The sequence below is a fragment of the Phoenix dactylifera genome, unplaced genomic scaffold, assembly GCF_009389715.1.
Source record: "Phoenix dactylifera cultivar Barhee BC4 unplaced genomic scaffold, palm_55x_up_171113_PBpolish2nd_filt_p 000572F, whole genome shotgun sequence".
Lineage (NCBI taxonomy): Eukaryota > Viridiplantae > Streptophyta > Magnoliopsida > Arecales > Arecaceae > Phoenix > Phoenix dactylifera.
The window spans coordinates 138858-158527 of record NW_024067975.1 but is presented as its reverse complement, the minus strand read 5'-3'; the positions used below and the strand labels follow the sequence as shown (position 1 = coordinate 158527).

At 42.0% G+C, this 19670-nt stretch overlaps 1 protein-coding gene across 1 annotated transcript; it reads left to right on the top strand.

The window, feature by feature from the left end:
- LOC103724357 (D-inositol 3-phosphate glycosyltransferase) lies at positions 1-1764 on the top strand. The gene has a single exon (XM_008815587.4). It carries the CDS (start codon positions 8-10, stop codon positions 1430-1432), a length of 1425 nt encoding a protein of 474 aa, XP_008813809.2. The 5' UTR covers positions 1-7; the 3' UTR covers positions 1433-1764.
- Positions 1765-19670: the final 17906 nt, after the last annotated feature.

The following is a 19670-nucleotide window of genomic DNA, read 5'->3' as shown; positions in this document are numbered from 1 at the left end:
GCCCACCATGCTCTCCCCCACCACTCTCCTCTCCCTCCTCCTCCTCCTCTCCCTCTTTCTTCTCGTCCTCCTCCACTCCCCTTCCCTCCCCCCCTGCTCTCCGCCCACCATCTCCCCGGGAACTCATCCGTGGTCAGGCGACCTCCGGGAAGTCGACTACTCCTGGAACTCCCTCAAACTCACCGGCCACCGCCCCCCTCCCGCCACCCTCAGGATCGCCGTCTTCTCCCGGAAATGGCCGGTCGCCTCCGCCCCCGGCGGCATGGAGCGCCACGCCCTCACTCTTCACTCCGCCCTCGCCCGCCGCGGCCACCACGTCCACGTCTTCACCTCCTCCCCACCTCCCACCGAGCGTCCTTCCTCCCCGCGTTCCGGCTCCCCACAACTCCACTTCCTTTCCGGCCCGCCGGGCCAGTGGCGCTGCGACGAGGCCTGGGCCCTCTTCCAGGCCGAGACCCAGGCCGGCGGCCCGTTCGACGTCATCCACTCCGAGAGCGTCGCCTTATTCCACCGCTGGGCCCGCAACGTCCCCAACCTCGTCGTCTCCTGGCACGGCATCTCCCTCGAAGCCCTCCACTCGGGCATCTACCAAGACCTCGCTCGCGCGCCTGACGAGCCGATGACGCCGGCTTTCAATCACAGCTTGGCCCAAGCCATCTTCAAGGTCTTAAACGAGATCCGCTTCTTCCAGAGCTACGCCCACCACGTGGCCATCAGCGACAGCACCGGCGAGATGCTCCGCGACGTGTACCAGATCCCATCCGGCCGCGTTCACGTCATCCTCAACGGCGTCGACGAGGACCAGTTCGCCCCCGACGCCGCCCTCGGGAAAGCCTTCCGGACCGAGATCGGCCTCCCTGACGGCGCCAGCCTCGTCATGGGCGTGGCCGGGAGGTTGGTCAAAGACAAAGGCCATCCGTTACTCTTCGAGGCCATCTCCAAGCTAATCCTACGGCACCCTAACGTGCACCTGATTGTGGCGGGGTCTGGGCCTTGGGCTCAGCGTTACAAGGATCTTGGGTCCAACGTCATCGCGCTGGGGCCCGTGCAACCTGCGAAGCTGAAGGCGTTCTATAATTCTCTGGACGTGTTTGTGAACCCAACGTTGAGGCCACAAGGTTTGGATTTAACGCTGATGGAGGCGATGCAGTGTGGGAAGCCCATCGTAGCCACGAGGTTCCCGAGTATTAAAGGGAGCATCGTGGTGGATGAGGAGTTCGGGTTCACGTTTGCGCCGAACGTCGCCGCGTTGTTGGAGGTTTTGGAGAAGGTGGTGGAGGAAGGGGCCAAGAGGTTGGAGGAGAGAGGGAGAGCTTGCAGGGACTACGCCAAGTCAATGTTCGCAGCAAAAAAGATGGCGCTGGCTTATGAGAGATTGTTTCTCTGCATTAAAAATGAGACATTTTGCAAGTACCCATTGGATTTTGATTAGATCTTCTTCTTCTTTTTTTTTAAGAAAAAATATAAAAAAAGTTATATATTTATTATTTGTCAATTTTTTTAATTCTAATAGTTGATGTAAGGTGGTGCCAGTGGTGATGTTACAGGCCAGGCCAAGGTCAGCGCCGGTTGTAGTGTATGTATGACTGAAGGCTTGGCAAATGGGTGTACTTTGTTTATGTAGGACAGCACAAATTATTTTGTAGTCCGAACACCACCCTTGAATAGTAATCAATTCGGATAGTTTTTCTAGAGTATGGGGCTTTTGGGGATGATTGGGAGAAATCAGTCATGGAATATGAATAAAACTCCTATGGTTCTTAATTACTGTATGGTGGTGTGGCCTAGATCAGGAACTCATATGAATGAAGAGCCAACCTTGCCAAGGAAACCCAACCACTTAATTTCAAGAGAGAAGAAAGAGGTTGCTCTAATGTCGCATGTATTTCTCTTAGAAGGATCGCTTGCATAAAATGTTGAAGGATCCATATGGATATCTGTTATATCACTTATTGGCTAGGGGACTATGTAAGCGATTTCACTTTTTCTCTTAGAAGTATATGTTCTTATATTAATTATAATATTGGCAGCTTAGTTTTTGGAGCTAGTACATCAAGCCAAAATTTGGTGATGTTACTTCAGCTAAGCCCCACTCGTTATGCCATTGAAGTTTCAAAACTTTCGATATAAACTTAGGGCTGCAAATGGGTCAGGTCCTGAGTAACCCCGATCCGATCTGATGTTTTGTTCGGGTCCCAATTTTGGACTCAGACCCGATCCGGTTGAAAAACGGGTCGGGTCAGGTCCATGCTTACAAATTTTGACCTGACGGATCATTTGGGTTAGGTCGGGTCTAGGTCGGGTTTGGATCAGGTCGAGTCAGGTCCGGGTCTATGTATTTTTATATTCAAAGTTTCACTATATAATAGTAAATAATATCAAGCAATTATTGCCCTAATTCTTTTTGGAAAAGAAAATAGACATTTTACTAGATAAACTATATTCACATGTTCAAATTCAACATTCTCTAAATTCAACAAGTCAGTCCCAAGCATCAATGCAACCATCTTTCCATTGATTAACGAGATAGAAATATTATTATGCCTCACATTGAGCATAAAATACACAGATTAAAACAAAATCAACTTGCCCAACATTTAAACTGTAGGTTCCTGCATCTAAAACATTTGAACAGGTGCAACTCCATCTAAAACATAAACATTTAAACAGGTGAACATTGTTTCAATTGCTATTCATAAAGAATCAAACCTGATTTCATCTTCCTGCATTACAAAATTAACTTCATCTCTTGAGATGCCAAGATATATTTCTTCTTACAGGATTTTTCAAAGCAAAATTCAACCCCACATGACAATCCAAACAAACGATCACAGTATTACAATTTACAACATCACAGCAAAATTCTAGTCCATATGACAATACAAAAGGATGCATCACAGCATCAGCATCATGTTCAATGAATTTTAGAATTACATAATGGTGCGGTGAGCATGGGGTAGATACGATCTCCTCTGTTCCTCGGCCGGTTTCAATCAACCAAACGAAAGGAAAAACAGGGGAGGGGAAAACAGGGGATATGCTGAATCCTCAAGCACTCCTCTCTTCATTCATGACGGCTGAAACAAAACATGGATACCAAGATGAAGGGCACAGCCCCTTCCTACGATCCTTATATAGGATCACAAAAACACCCTAATCCCTCATAACAATCAGACTCAAAGAAAGCTAAACCCAAACCAACAAGACTCCTAATCCCAACTTAATCCAAACCCAAAACAAACTTAATCCAGCAATGTACAAAGACTCCACACTTGGTTCAACCAAATCATAATTCTAAAACAAAAAGAACTCCTAATCATAGCTCCACGGCTGGGTTTTAATGATGCTCATCCCCCTAGATCAACATCTTCTCCTCTAACGCTTCCGTCTTCAATGCTACTGATTTTTTGTCCTGCATGAGTCCCCTCCAGTTGAAAATAACTCGTCCTCGAGTTAATGTTTGGATATATCTGCTTCTCGATCAATTCATCTATATTCCCCAACACAATGAGAAAAGACTTTTCCTCCACTTTAAAAGCTTTGGGGGTAGTGGTTTCATTTTCGGGCACTAATAAGGTCTTCTTACCCTGCCAATGAAATAAATAAGTATTATCTCGACCTCTGTATGTAACATCCGTATCATGCTGCCATGGACGCCCAAGTAGAATATGGCATGCGTCCATGTCCACCACATCACACAAAACATCGTCCATGTAGTACCGCCCGATTGATAGTGGCACTCTCAAATCTTGTCCACTCTCGTTTCCGCACCTTTTTTAATCCAACCAATCTTGTAGAGAGATGGATGCCTCTCTGTCTTCAATTCGATCGCACGAACCAAGACGGAAGAGACAATATTCTCGCTGCTGTCGCTGTCAATAATTATATTACACACAGTTTTGTTAACGGTACAGCGGGTCTTGAAGATGTTGTGGCGTAGCGACTCTTCTTCACTTTTCGGGACAAACAGGATACGCTGAACCACAAAAGAAGCTAGAGGCCCCTGATCAGGCATCGATACCACAATATCATCGTCGTCAGTCGGTGCCTCCTCTTGTTCTTCCTCCTCAAAAGGCACCCCTTCTTTCGTAGCTTTGACTACATTGACTGGTCGCCTCTTCGGATATTTATTGGACTGATGCCCAATCTCCTGATACCTGTAACATTTTATGGGCATTGGCTTTTCATAGGAATTCCTGTTACCTTTCGGGGTTGCCGACTGCTTGCTGAAATTTTTATTTTCTTTGGTTGTGGACGTTGGTGGCAGCTGGCCTGAAGTGGTGGTGACATCAACGGCCTTCTGCTTTGCCATGGGGGAGTCCGAGGAAACTGTCCGACTCATGGGCTGGTTCGCGCTCCGTGTTGCCTGTGCTTTGAGCTTTAGGGCCAAACTTGTGGCTTCCAATAGGCTCCACATTGGATGTAAATCCATCTGATCTCGGATTGCCGGCTTCAATCCACCGATGTACCTTGTCACTTGCTGATTTTCTATTTTCGATAGGTTGTTGTGGGCATTGAGACGTTTGAATTCATCAGTGTATTCAGTCACCGTCCGAGAGCCCTGTCGGCAGTTCTGGTACTGATGGTAGAGCGTCTGTTCATAGTCAGGCGGGAGAAAATGGCCCCACAGATGTTGCTTCATCTTGCGCCAGGTAGTGATCTGCATCTTCCTTTGCCGTAGACAGTTATGCTGCAGTTGATCCCACCAAGCAGCTGCTCCACCCTTCAATTTATACGCGACCAACTTCACCTTCTTCTGATCTGGGATTTCCATGTAATCAAAAAATTTTTCTGCCTTAGCCATCCAGTCCAAAAACCCCTCAATGTGAAGATTACCGTGAATGCAGGGAGGTCCACCTTTAATCTAAAATCAGGGAAGCCTCTTTCACGAATGCCCAAATTGAGCCTATTACATCCAAGCTCCGCGTTCCACCCCTCTGGCCTGCAGCCCATGGGTTCCCTATTCCTCCGTGGACGTAACCCACCAAATTCTTTGAACTGCCCTCCTCCATCTGGAAGCCTGCGATCGAAGGCCAGTCCTCCGTGTTGGTTTCGATCGCCCCCAACACGTCCACCTTCGGCCAGATCTTCGTGTGCTCCGTCCCCATCTGGAAACCTGCGGTCGACGTTCCACCTTGGCTGCGGTCGGTCGAACACGTTGAAGGCCACCACCTCTTCTTCTTCCTCATCGGATGACTCCAGAAGGATTTGTTGCCTTCGTCGGTGGGGGAAACCTCATGCTGCTACCGGTGGACCTTGAGGGAAGTCCTCGTTGGCCTGCGCATGGTTCCGATTGGGACCCCCGGTACTCCTAATCCGTAGTCCTTGGAGTGCCTGCTGGATATCACACACGGCACCCTCAAGGTTGTGCACCGCCGCCCAAAGGGCCGGCACCCCGTGATCGTTGTCGATGGGGTGGACACCTGAGCCGCTGTCATCCGCCAACGAAGCAGGAGACGCCTGCTCTGATACCAAATAGTGCGGTGAGCGTGGGGTAGATACAATCTCCTCTGTTCCTCAGCCGGTTTCAATCAACCAAATGAAAGGGAAAACAGGGGAGGGGAAAACAGGGGATACGCTGAATCCTCAAGCGCTCCTCTCTTCATTCATGACGGCTGAAACAAAACATGGATACCAAGATGAAGGGCACAGCCCCTTCCTACGATCCTTATATAGGATCACAAAGACACCCTAATCCCTCATAACAATCAGACTCAAAGAAAGCTAAACCCAAACCAACAAGACTCCTAATCCTAACTTAATCCAAACCCAAAACAAACTTAATTCAGCAATGTACAAAGACTCCACACTTGGTTCAACCAAATCATAATTCTAAAACAAAAAGAACTCCTAATCATGGCTCCACGGCTGGGTTTTAATGATGCTCATCCCCCTGGATCAATGTCTTCTCCTCTAACGCTTCTGTCTTCAACGCTACTGATTTCCTGTCCTGCATCACATAACTAAGAACATGCATAATGAACCACAATTTTCTCCATCCATTCGACCACAGCTAAAGGATCACCCGCTCGGCAGAAATAATTAAAAACATCAGTTAAGATAGATTACCACCATCCTGCATAAAGCAAAGAAGCAACATCAGTTTACGATCATTATACTATAAAATTATGAAGTTTAAGCATCAATGTGTATACATTTATATTTGTGCAGAAACTTCGAAGTTTCATCAGCTCATAATAATTCTTTCATATAAATCTAAGCATCGAAGTTGAGATGAAGAACCCTTTGGTCTGTAGGCCCTTCCAAGGTGATGTGTGGGGATGTTGGTCTCTTCCTGAACAGTGACTGGTATTGGAGACAGCAGTTCATGTCTAATGTTTGCTTTAGTGCTCTTAAGCTTCCAAGTGATGTGCATATAGGCAAAACTCCGTGAAGTTTGGTAGCAGGGTGTAATGTGTTGTCTTTGCTGGTTATGTAAACAGGTTGTCATGCAATGTATACATCCTTTTGACTTGAACACATGGAATCATAAATTCTCTTTGCTTGCACCTACATCTGATCATAGCAACATATATGATGATGCAAGTTGGTGGTCATGTCACATGAAATGATAGCAACATAAACAAGCGATGATGCATCGCTTTGCTCCATATTTCTATATCCTTTGGAACTGCCTAAGCATGAAAACAATGCCTTTTATCTGATGGACAACTACAATTCTGATCCAACTCTGATGATTCTATGCTCTTCTTTCTCATATGCCTTCGTTATCCTGAACCTGCTTTATAAAGAAACATGGCTCCACATAATAAAATAAGATTCAAAGGATGGGTTGTTGGTCGTTATCGATTACTCTACTGTCTAATGAGACTCTTTAAGGTTTTCTTTCATTTGCACTTCACGGTACGACACCACCAACTTATAGAGGAATATATAAGAACCCACACCAGTTGAATTATAAGAAGACGTGGATGCAATCAGAGAATTCAAATGTAAACCTAATAATGAAAATGATTGTTACTACTTACCAGCATAAGCTAATCATCGGTATTAATAACAACAACAGTTTCGTAATCTTCAACCTTGTATTTTGTATGAGAAGGTGGAACATCTACAAATGAAAAAAACACAAAATTAAAAATCTTAAAGTTTTAAAGCACTAGTACAACTGGTACATGATAAAATTTATGATGTTCTAGAAATTGAACCTGCAAGATGAGGCAAACTATCTCGAAACCAATCTTCTGTGCATATCAATACCTCAACCATATTCGAAGATAAACTAGTACAAAAATCATCCAAAACCCTGCCAACAGTGCTGAAGGCAGACTCAGATGCAACGGTAGAAATAAAAAATTGCCAAGATATCACATACCATCCGAGACAATATTGAATATTTTCTTACATTTCTCTTAGAAGGATCGCTTGCATAAATTGTTGAAGGATCCATATGGATATCTTTTATATCACTTATTGGCTAGGGATTGTGCAAGGGATTTCACTTTTTCCTCTTAGAAGTATGTGTTCTTATTATAATTATAATATTGGCAACTAAGTTTTGGAGTCAGTACATCAAGCCAAAATTTGGTGATGTTACTTCAGCTAAGCCCCTTATGCCCTTGAAGTTTCAAAACTCTCGATATAAACTACCATCTGTTTGGATTGAGAGAAGTGTGAGAGTAGAAGAGAAAAAAGAGGAGAAAAGGTAAAATTCCTTGTTTGGTTGGAAGACAAGAGAAGAGAAATTTATTTTCTCTTGTAGTCTTGTTTACAAATTTAAGAAAAAGAGAAGAGAAGTGGAATTCAAAATCCCACTTCAAAGTTAAGAGAGAAACAAGAGAATCATAGAGAAATGATTTCATTTAAAACTTTTTCTCTTAGTCTAAAGAGAGTCTTAAAGTAACTTTCATCTTTGACTTTGCTCGCCAAACGATCGAAAGTGGGCGCAAAATCCTCTTTTTAAAGTGGTTTTCGTTCGTGTCACCCCAAACAAACAATAATAGGAATATTAGATAACATTCAAAATTCAAAACTCTCATCCGGTATTCCTGCATGTGATTAGATATTCTTAACTATAGTTAACTCATGTATATCTACAGTCAATTTTAAAGATCACGCAATAGCACGTATCTGGTAGGATAGTGATTACGGATATCGATCCACAGGAATTGGGGTACAACTGTTTTCGTAAAAATATTTGTAAAAGAGAGTTTGTGAAGACTATTGAACTAAGCAACTTAATAAGAGATGCAATTAAAAATGATATGAATAAAAAAACCTAGGGCAAGAAATTTACCACTAACATAGAAACAAAGATTAATTGTATTTTGATTTATTCTTGGATTAACATGCAAATTGGCTACAAGCCTACTAAGCATTCAAATAAAATTCACAAAAGTAATTTAAGAACATCCATCTTTAGTTGGCATGAAATGTCTACCCTAAACTAATGTGGCAGGACATTGCATCTTCCCTAAGCATGGATGATCTTATATTAACATAGTGATCATGAAGAACAGTTGTATAAACATCATATTTAAAATCACAAAAATTAAATACAAGATGAAGTAGAATATTCATGAGAACAAAATAAAGTTTACACAACTCCAAGAATAAAAATCAAAGATACAAAATCCTTGACCCTTTGTTAGGGCTGCATCCAACCCTAATGGATAGATCAACTTTCCATAGTATGGGGCGGTGGCAGCAGTGACGCAGAAGGCTTCCATCTCTTCGTTTGTTCTTCCTGGCGACTCCACTGAGAACGGCTCCCTCTCAGCACTTCATCTTTTCTTCCTATGGAAGTTATTCCCAAAATATCCAAAGTACTCTCCCTGGACTTCTGTGGGATTTGGCCTGAGAAAGCTTACCCCTTGATCAAAAAAGTCTCTCTTTATATAGGCTCGGTAACTCCCCTGTTTCATCACCTGGATAAGGTCTTCCGAGTGGAAAGATAAGGATGCAGACGCTTAAGCAGATCCGCAGATGAAGGGAGATTTGCAGGATCTGATCCGGACATTGGGAAGGAGGTGAGCTGGGAGCCGATCGCGTTGAAGAAGTTGGCTTCGGCTTTGGATGCAGTGGATGCTGGAATGTTGCTCACGACTGAGAGGGGATGAGCTTGGACGTTGGGAGATTCCATGGGATCAAACCGGAAGAGGATGGGATTTGAGTTTATCCCGTGGATCATGCGGAAGATCTTGGCCCTGGTTCCGAAACAGAGCCCTGTTCGTTGGACGCGGAAGGGAGATGGAGTTCAACCGAAATGACATGGGTGATGGGAAGACAAGCTCGCATGATGACGCGGACCGCTCAGGATGGCTGGGAGATTCCATGGATGTTGAAGTCAATCCGAAAGGCTGGGAGAACTCCTTCGCGGGTAGAAGCTGATCGTGTGAGGATTTGTTGCGGATGATGTTCACGGCTGGGAAGAAATCTGGAAAGATGGATTTGCTGGGATTTGTGAACGAGATGTGAGGAGTTGTGGATGGCTGGCTTCATGCGGATGAAGGGAAAATGAGGAAGATAATGCGTGAACTCATCCATTAATAGGCTGGGAGATGATCCGGAAGAAGGGAACTCATCCACCGATCCGTGAAGCTCGGGATGCACACGGATCCGTGAAGCTGCTTGATCCAATCCACGACTGAAGCAGGGAAGATGTGGATTGGTGTCACGGGAAAATTGGAAACTAACGGAAGAAGGAGGATGGACGCGGGACTTCATTGCAGATGGAGTTAGATCACGAAAGAAGATTGGTTGGTTTGGAAGGAAGGATTGTTTAGTTGGAGATGAATGATTGATCTGTGGGATGAAGGTTGGTCGGTTTGGGATGAGAGCTTATCCGTGGATGGGAGATCTGAGAGGATAAGCTTGGGAACTAGCGGAAGAAGATGAGGATGCACGATGCAGGGGTTCGGATGGAAGAGGAGCTGGGACTTTGCTGGCTTGAGCCATGATAAGATGATACTCTGTTCTGAAGCAGAGGATAAGGATGCAAGGCTGGGAGGAAGTCATCGCGAATGAGAAGAATCCGAAGAGGGATGGGATCTGGGACTTGGAATACGGAAGGGATGAAGCTGGGATCAAACGTGGATGAGAGAACTTTTTCTATTCTTTGACATGGGAGGGAAGAGTGACGTGGAACCTTGTCTTTTAAGCACTTAAAGGATGACGTGGACATGGGTGGACTTTAGAAAAATATTGGGAAAAGAAACAGAAGAATTGGGACGGACGGCTGAATCGGGATGTGAGAGATCTGATTCATAGGGTGCATGTGATTTGGGGTTCAGGGGTCATCCCAAATGAGTTTCACTCGACCAGATTACATTAGACTTGACCTGCATACATTAGACTTGACCTGCATAGATTGGACTTGACCAATAAAATCAATCAAACTTGAATTACTTTAATAATTTATAAAATGCAATGATGAAGGGAATGCATTTTTTTTATGTTAAATTTCAAATATATGCATAAAATTAATGACGAGTGCTATGAGTAAGAAGTTAATTTACGCATTATTTAGCACTTATCACACCCCCCAGCCTACATTTTGCTAGTCCTCAAGCAAAATAAAAATAAAAAAAAATAACTCACTTTCAATAGGAATCGCGATTGTATTTACCATATGCAATAAGGCTTTAAACCCTAGGTGGCCCTAGTGGACGAGTTTTATCTCATGGGATTTCCGGCTTAGATACCCACAAACTGTTGTCTCTACCTAAAGAATTGTTTACTATTTTATAAAATCTAATTTCAAATGCATAGTGCCAATAATTTCAGAAGCACACATTTTAATTACTAAGTCAGCCCAAATCCTAGGTCAGTATGCAACTTAGTTGAAGTCATTAAGTTTCTGTTAGAGAGTTGTAGGGCTTATTTATACTTGGGTGCTCGGGTGATATCTAGACCATACACAAGCTAAGGCTTTAGATTCCCAAAATACTTGCCTAAAACTAATAGTTTCCAAGAATTGGTCAGATAAAAACTTAATTACTGATTTAAAATCATCCTATCTTATAGGATTTCGAGAGTTGTGGATGTTTACTTTAATACCTCATGGGCTTTATCCGTAATATTCTAGTTTACTCGAGTTTTTACAACAACGGCTTTCACACTATCGTCTTTTTTATGGTCAATATTATTTTTTTTCTATTTTTTTATTATTCTTTTTTTTTAAATTATGCATTTTTATTCTTGTAATGATTCCTCTATGTAGCGAGCCAGTCAACAACTCCTACACCAGACGGCATAAGGTGTTGGGCCATCAAGACTCCCCTACGGATCTATGCTCGGTTCATCATCGCAAGCCCGCTGACCTTTGACAATAGGTAGTCCTTTAATTAAATATGGAGATAATAGTGAATTAGATAGATTATGATTCATTAGAACTCAAGGTTACTACCACACTTAACAATATAATGTTGAAACCTAACCCTTAGAAGTGCAGGCCATATGTGTTGCAAAATTTCGAAGTAAAAATTATCTTACAACTCACTAAAAGAACTTTTTAATAAAAGAACTCGAATTGTCTTGCTTCTGATAGTTTATTGGACTTGTTAGATTTTATATACTTTGTACATTTATCATTTCAGCCACTAAGGCCTAGAATTAGATTCTTTTTGAATTGATTTTTTTTTTGAATCAAAATTTAAAAACTTATTCACAAATCAAAAATTCGAAAAATTTCTTCAAAAATTCCAATCCTATACCCTAACCTAGATCAGGACATTATCCTCAATATTTTTTTTTTTGAATCAAAAATTTGAAAAACTTATTCACAAATCAAAAATTTTGAAAAATTTCTTCAAAAATTCCAATCCTATACCCCCCAACCTAGATCAGACATTGTCCTCAATATTTTTTTTAATATATTATATTATTATTTTTTTTATTATTTTATTTTGGATGAAAAATATGATGCATATGGAGGATAGAAGCATTTTACCGTAGTTGCATCAGTAATATGAGGACTCCTGTTAAGAAATTTCAAAAAAGCGACAAGAAAATGTGCAAAAATGATCTAGGAGAATTGAGTTGCCTCCCAACAAGCGCTAAATTTAACGTCTTCAGCTAGACGCAGTGCATCCTTAATCATCCCGATAAATAGGATCCATCAAATCAAGAAATTCGATCAACTGTCCGTCTGCAACACACTCTATATAAGGTTTCAATCTTTGGCCACTAACGTTCAGGACACGACCATCACTAGGGTTTGAATTTCTACCGCACCATGAGAAAAAACCTTCTTAACTAAAAAGGGACCATCCCACCTAGAGCAAAGTTTACCAAGAAAGAGACTCAATTTAGAATTGAATAGCCAAACCTTCTGATTATGCTCGAAAGACTTATGGTAATGGATTTGTCATGAAAAACCTTAGTCCTTCCCTTGTAATTTGGCATTTTCATATGCTCATTGTGTAACTCTTCAAGCTCATTGATTGAAGTTTCGGTTAGAACCAGCAGCTGGCCATATCAAAGTTAACTTTTTAATGACCCAAAAAGCTTTATGCTCAAGTTCTATGGGTAAGTGGCAACCTTTTCCAAAAATCAGTTGATAAGGAGACATGCCAATAGGAGTCTTATAGGCAGTACGATAAGCCCAGAGAGAATCATTTAACCTTTGAGACCAATCTTTTCTATCGGGATGTATTGTTTTTTCTAAGATGGTGTTTTATCTCCCTATTGAAAACTTTAACTTGCCCGCTTGTTTGGGGATGGTACGGGGGTGCTAACTTGTGGGTGATTGAATACTTACGAACCAAAGCTTCAAAAGATCGGTTGCCAGAAATGTGATCCCCCAATCACCTAATGATAGCTCGGGGTGTGCCAAAGCGACAAAATATATTGTTTGTAAGAACTTAACCACAACCTTCTGGTCATTAGTCCTAGTGGCAACTGCTTCTATCCACTTCGAGACATAGTCAACCCCGACAAGAATGTACTCAAAACCAAAAGAACGCGGGAAAGGACCCATGAATGTCAATACCCGAGACATCAAAAATTTCTATAATTAAACATGGGGTTAAGTGGCATCATATCTCTACGGGTAGTATACCCATTCGCTGGCATCGCTCACAAGTCTGGCAAAAATTGTGGGCATTCTTTGAACAATTGAAGGCCAATAAAATCTACTTTGTAAGACTTTAGTTGCAGTTTTTTCTACCCCCCAAAATGCCCGCAGGCTTGGGTATGACAAAAATCAAGAATAACTCTGAAATTCATATTCAGGCACACATCGACGTCATTACTTGATCAAGACAGTACTTAAATAGATCTGGATCATCCCAAAAGTAGAACCTGGACTTGCGAAAAGAATTGGTCCTTGTGTCGTGCTTGGACCAATGATTGGAATTTATCCTACGCAAGATAATTCACTATGTTTAGCAAACCAAGGTGTTTTCACTTGTTGTACCCCAAACAATTGTTCATCTGGAAAGGAGTCATGAAGTGGTGAGGTGATATGAGAAGGCTCAAGAAGAATTCTAGACAAATAGTCCGCTACAACATTTGTGGTACCTTTCTTATCACGAATTTCTAGATTAATTTCTGTAATAATAGATCCATCGAATTAGGCAGGCTTGGTGTCCTTCTTTGAAAGAGATACTGGATAGCAGAATGATCAGTGAATACATAACCTTGGACCCTAAGAGATAAGACCGAAACTTGTCCAGAGCAAATACTACAGCTAGTAATTCTTTCTCAGTAGTGGTGTAATTCAATTGTGCATCTGAGAGTGTCTTACTAGCATAGTAGATGACATGAGGTAACTTATCTAGTCGTTCCTAAAACCGCCCCAATGGCATAGTCAGAAGCATCACACATAAGTTCAAATGGAAGGGTCCAATTGGGAGGTTGTATGACAGGTGCTGTAGACAACTTAGATCGGAGTTTTTCAAAGGCCTTTTACATGCTTCATCAAAGACAAAGGGTGTATCCTTGGCAAGGAGATTGCACAAGGGCCTAGAGATTTTGCTGAAGTCTTTAATGAAGCGACGGTAAAAACCAGCATGGCCAAGAAAAGAACGGATTTGTTTCACAGATTTGGGTGGAGGAAGATTAGAAATAAGATCAACTTTAGCTTTATCTACCTCAATACCCCTTTTGGACACAATGTGTCCCAAACTATACCCTCTTGAACCATGAAATGGCTCTTTTTCCAACTTAGCACTAGATTGGTCTCCTTACATCTTTTCAGAACAGGGCTAAATTATTGAGACAATCATCAAATGAGGGGCCAAAAACTGAAAAATCATCCATGAATACTTCCAAAATTTTTCTACCATGTCAGAAAAAATTGCCATCATGCATTGAAATGTTGCGGGTGCATTGCATAGTCCAAATGGCATTCTCCTATACGCAAATTCCCAAATGGACATGTGAAAGTGGTTTTCTCTTGATCATCGGGATACACGGCCACTTGGTTATATCCAGAATAACCATCTAAGAACAGTAGAAACCTGACCGGCTAACCTTTCAATATTTGGTCAATAAAGGGCAAAGGAAAATGGTCCTTCCTAGTCATGGAGTTTAACTTCCTGTAGTCAATGCAAACACGCCAGCTAGTGTCGTGTGTGTGGCATCAACTCTCCTTCTGCATTTTCAACCACAGTAATGCCCGACTTCTTTGGTACTACTTGAGTCGGACTCACCCAGTTGCTATCAGAGATAGGTAAATGATTCCGGCATCTAGCAACTTTACTACTTCTTTCTTGACTACCTCTTTCATGTTAGGTTGAGTCTCCTTTGCATTTCACGTCGGTTTTGCATCTTCTTCTAGGTGAATGCGATGCATGCAAATAGATGGGTCAATCCCCTTCAGATCAGTTACAGACCATCCAATTGCATGTTTGTGTTCTCCGAGCACACTCAAAAGTTGACTTTCCTGTTTGTCAGACAGTCAGCCGCGATGATTACAGGTAGGTATCTTCTGGTCCTAGAAAAGCATACTTAAGGGTTACCGGAAGTGGCTTTAACTCAAGTTTGGGAGGGACTCGATGGAGGGCACTGTGGCGCACTAGAAAGGGTAGGAAGAGGTTCATATCGGATTCGCCAAGGATGAGAATTTGTAGAGACGGATTGTCAAGTAGGACATTGACTTCTTTATGGCCTTGTCTAAATCAAAGTTATCAATATCAAAATGGGCTAAGCATGCTTCCAAGGGTCATCTGCCAGAATATAGGGAAGGGCTTCTTCTACAAGATCGTCCATTTTGTCTAGGAAGCACTCATCTTCCTTGCGGGTTGATCAGAGGCGTGGAATACATTTAGTTTGACTTTCATGTTTCAAAAGATATATCCATCACCCCAGTTCTACAGTTAATACATGCATTGGCTGTAGCTAAGAAGGGACGACCAAGAATCATAGGGATCTGTTTCTTAAGTTCGGCACAGGTTCCATATCAAGGAATGAAAATCGAAAAATAAAATTTTCTACCTTGACTAGGACATCTTCAATTGTTCCTCGTGGTATTTTAACAGATCGATCAGCCAATTGAAGGGACACCGAAGTAGGCTTCAATTCACCTAATCCGAACTTCTCATAACTGAATAAGGAAGAAGGTTAACACTTGCCCCTAAATCTAATAGTGCACGATCAATCGAATTGTCTCCTACCACACAAGAGATGGTAGGCGCACCAGGATCCTTGAACTTAGGAGGTTTTGTGCTGGAGGATGGAGCTCACTTGTTCAGTTAGGAAGACCTTTTTAGGCACATGTGTCCTAGATTTTTTTCTGGGTACAAAGGTCTTTAAGAAATTTGGCATACGATGGAACTTGTTTTATGGCATCAAGGAGAGGGAGGTTGATTTTGACTTGTTTGAAACCTCCATTATTTCTTCCAACGAAGTTCTTTCATGCCAAAGGGAGAAGGTGCATTCAGACATTGAGGGAAAGGAGCCTTCGGTGTAAAAGGTGTGGTCGATACTGGACTAGATGGTGACAAAGAAGAGTTTGGGTTCTCTTTAGGCACAGTCATACTCCTGTCTTCATTTTTCTTATGTTCTTTTTCTCCAACCTTATTGTCCACTAATACGTCGCTTCTTAATAGTCATGGCATTAGCTTGTTCATGGTGAACATCATTCGGATGAGTCTCTTGAGCCATGTACTGCCCCTTGGGTTACTCACTAGTTGGCTTGGAAGCTTGCCTTCCTCTCTCTTATTCAGTGCACTAGCTAGCTGCCCTAGCTGGGTTTCTAATTTGGCAATAGACTGGTATGTGAGTGCAACAGTTGTGTATTGGCTTAGTCCTTGAAGAGCAGTTAATACTTTCTGCTCAAAAGCATATCTCTTTGGGTGTGGAGGAGAGACATGTTGAAATTGTGAATAGTGAGTAGGCGGACGGTTCGGATAAACATTTGGAAGGGTTGAAATGAGGTTGGGTAGTATTGGGAGTCTGCTGCTTCCAAGAGAAATTCGGATGGTTGCGCCATCCCAGATTGTAGTGGTAGAATATGGATCATTACCTGATCGGGACTGTGTTTGGGCAGCATTAACTTGTTCTTGCACAAATTCAGGAATTAGCTGCCGAAGGGCACTCATAAACGGGTGAGACGGGCTAGAACAGAGAGCACACACTTGTGCTTAGGAAAAGTTTGGAGCTGTTCTCTAGACATTATTGGTCCAATCTTGTGGACAGTGCATCTACTTTGTCAGATAGACCTATGGACTGCTAACTTCATATATGGTCCCTTTTCTTTGAGAACTCGGGTGCTTGACGAGCGGAGGAGGCATGGTGGAGGAATTTTCATTGAGGTTTTCAAACAACTGCCATGCCTCATGCCACTCTTAAGCATGAAAGTTCCCTCCAAGAAGCATCAACCATTTGACGGTTTCGTTCAACAATCCGTCATAAAAGCATTGCACTAATTGCCATTTGGGTATTTGAATGCGGGCATTTTCGGAGTAAGTCTCTAAATTTTTTCAGTTTCATGAAATTTTTCGTCAGATTGGGAGAAGCTCATGATAGCACGCCTAAATTGGTTCGTTCTTCCTATGAAAAATATTTTTTCAGAAATTCATGTTGCATTTGGCCCATGAAAGAATAGAATTGGCTTCTAAGAATGGAGCCACTGCTTAGCTCTATCCTTAAGAGAAAAAGGAAACAACCTAAGTTTCAGAGCATTCAGTGAAGTTCTGAATTTTGACAGTAGTGCAGATCTCAAAGAACTCATCCAAATGTTTGTATGGTCTTCATTGTTGAGTCCATAAAAAGAGGGAAGCATTTGGATGACACTAGACTTAATTTCAAACTGTACAGCAGTGGTATCAGGTAGTCGAATACAAGATGGAGAGGTATAAATAGAAGGAGTGAAGTACTCCTTTAACAGCTTGGGTTGTTCTTCAGCCATCTCGACAGGTGGAGCATATCTATAGTTCTATAGGTGTGGATTTCGGCTCGAAGGGCCCTAATAGAACGCTCTAGATCAAAAGGTACTAATTCAGGAGATCTGGAACGACACCTAGCATACATTAAACTCTTCTGATCAGTCAAGTGCAGTCAAGCATGCATTAAAAAAAAAATACATCAAATCCTTGTGTTTGCCCTAAATCACTAGACAGCTCCTAACTGGTTTGAAGAGGGCACCTAAGCCTCCAATCTGGTCTAATGAACTGAGTTAACCAGGTAACTCCCAGGTAAGTGGGGGTCACGATGCATTTGCAAAGGTCCCACAAAAACCACTTGCCTCGAACAGATGAACTGTCTTCCTTATAGGGATAAAGCTTGCCTAGACATCAACTGAGCCACAGAGCAAAATTTTGCAACTTTCGGTGATCTTCATCCTATTGAGCTCGAATGTCCCTAGGGGCCAATGTCTAATTAATTTTAATTAAAGTGATAACTATGTGAGAATTGATTCACTTAATTTGGGCAAGAATCAGGTGATGAAATCCAGTTCTTATCTTGTTGAGGTGATTGCCTTTACTATGTGCGTGATATATTAAGTGGTGTGTCAAGCAGTAATGCACGCCTTACTCAAATTAAATCAAACAATCACAACAAGGATTTAAATGCTTGAGCAACCTAAATAATATCTATTCGAGCACTCGTAGTTTAAAGGGGGCGACAGACTAGACATATATATGCTGAGATGTATGTGCCGAACTTTCCCACTACGTTTGCAAGCTGATGCGCGAAAAGACAAAAGAGGTTTAGAGGTTACCAAGTAAAAATTGCAGCAAGCTAATTGATCAAACCTCTTCAGTACGTCCTCTAGTCATCCAAAATTCTTCCTTCTTTCTTTTTCATTTTATTTTTCTTGATAATCCTAACAAAACAAATGATAATTAGTACATCTCAAGAGTATAGCAATATAAAAAAATAGATGTATCCAATTGCTAGAAAAAAACAAATAAAAAAAATAAACAAAAAGAAAACAATCGTGCTAGCAATTCCCGGCAACGGCGCCAAAAATTGATAGTCAACTTTAAAGACCACGCAATAGCACGTATTTGGTAGGATAGTGATTACGGATATCGATCCACAGGGATTGGAGTACAATTGTTTTCGTAAAAATATTTGTAAAAGAGAGTTTGTGAAGACTATTGAACTAAGCAACTTAATAAGAGATGCAATTAAAAATGATATGAATAAAAGAACCTGGGGCAAGGAATTTACCACTAACATAGGAACAAAGATTAATTGTATTTTGATTTATTCTTGGATTAACATGCAAATTGGCTACAAGCCTATTAAGCATTCAAATAAAGTTTCACAAAAGTAATTTAAGAACATCCATCTTCAGTTGGCATGAAATGTCTACCCTAAACTAATGTGGCAGGACACTGCATCTTTCCTAAGCATGGATGATCTTATATTAATATAGTGATCATGAAGAATAGTTGTATAAACATCATATTTAAAATCACAGAAATTATATACGAGATGAAATAAAATATTCATTAAGAACAAAATAAAGTTATACAACTACAAGTATAAAAATAAAAGATACAAAATCCTTGATCCTTTGTTAGGGCCAACCCTAATGGATAGATCAGCCTTCCATGGTAAGGGGGTGGCAGCAGTGATGCAGAAGGCTTCCATCTCTTCGTTTGTTCTTCCTGGTGATGAGAGCACAAAAGTGCGACCTACATGTTACTAAAATTAGTGTTATTGTTAACCGATAATAATAAATTCACTAGATTAATATTATATTTGGATTTAACATAGATTAGTATAAATTATAGATAAAATGCACATTGAGTACAAATTTGACTCCAAATCGGGTCCAAGTCGGGTTCGGGTCCGAATCGGATCCATTTCTTTTGAGCCTTTGGAAAATAATTTTGGGCAAATCTAAATTTGCCATAAGGTGTTGGGTGACCCATGACTTGAAAGAATTGCACTTGACCTCCAGCCAGAATAGATGACCCAAAATTTCATATCATACTATATGACTAATCGGATGGAACTTGATGTCTCCCATATCCTCCCAGCAGTCCGCACGCATCACAAAGCTCCCGGCTCCTCCCTCCTTCCGCGTTCAAGATCCACCGCATCCGTGACACACCTCTGCACCCACGGATCCATGTCCTTCCCGTGGTCCCGTTCTTCAACGCCTCAGCCCGCCAGCCAGCCACACCTTCCGCTCCTTCCCAGCAGCCAAAGAAGGAAGTCCTTCCGCGTGCCAGCCACCGTGCCAGCAACGCCCCGTACGATCCAGGATGATCCGCCTCCCATCAACGCCACAGCAACGGATTCCCAGC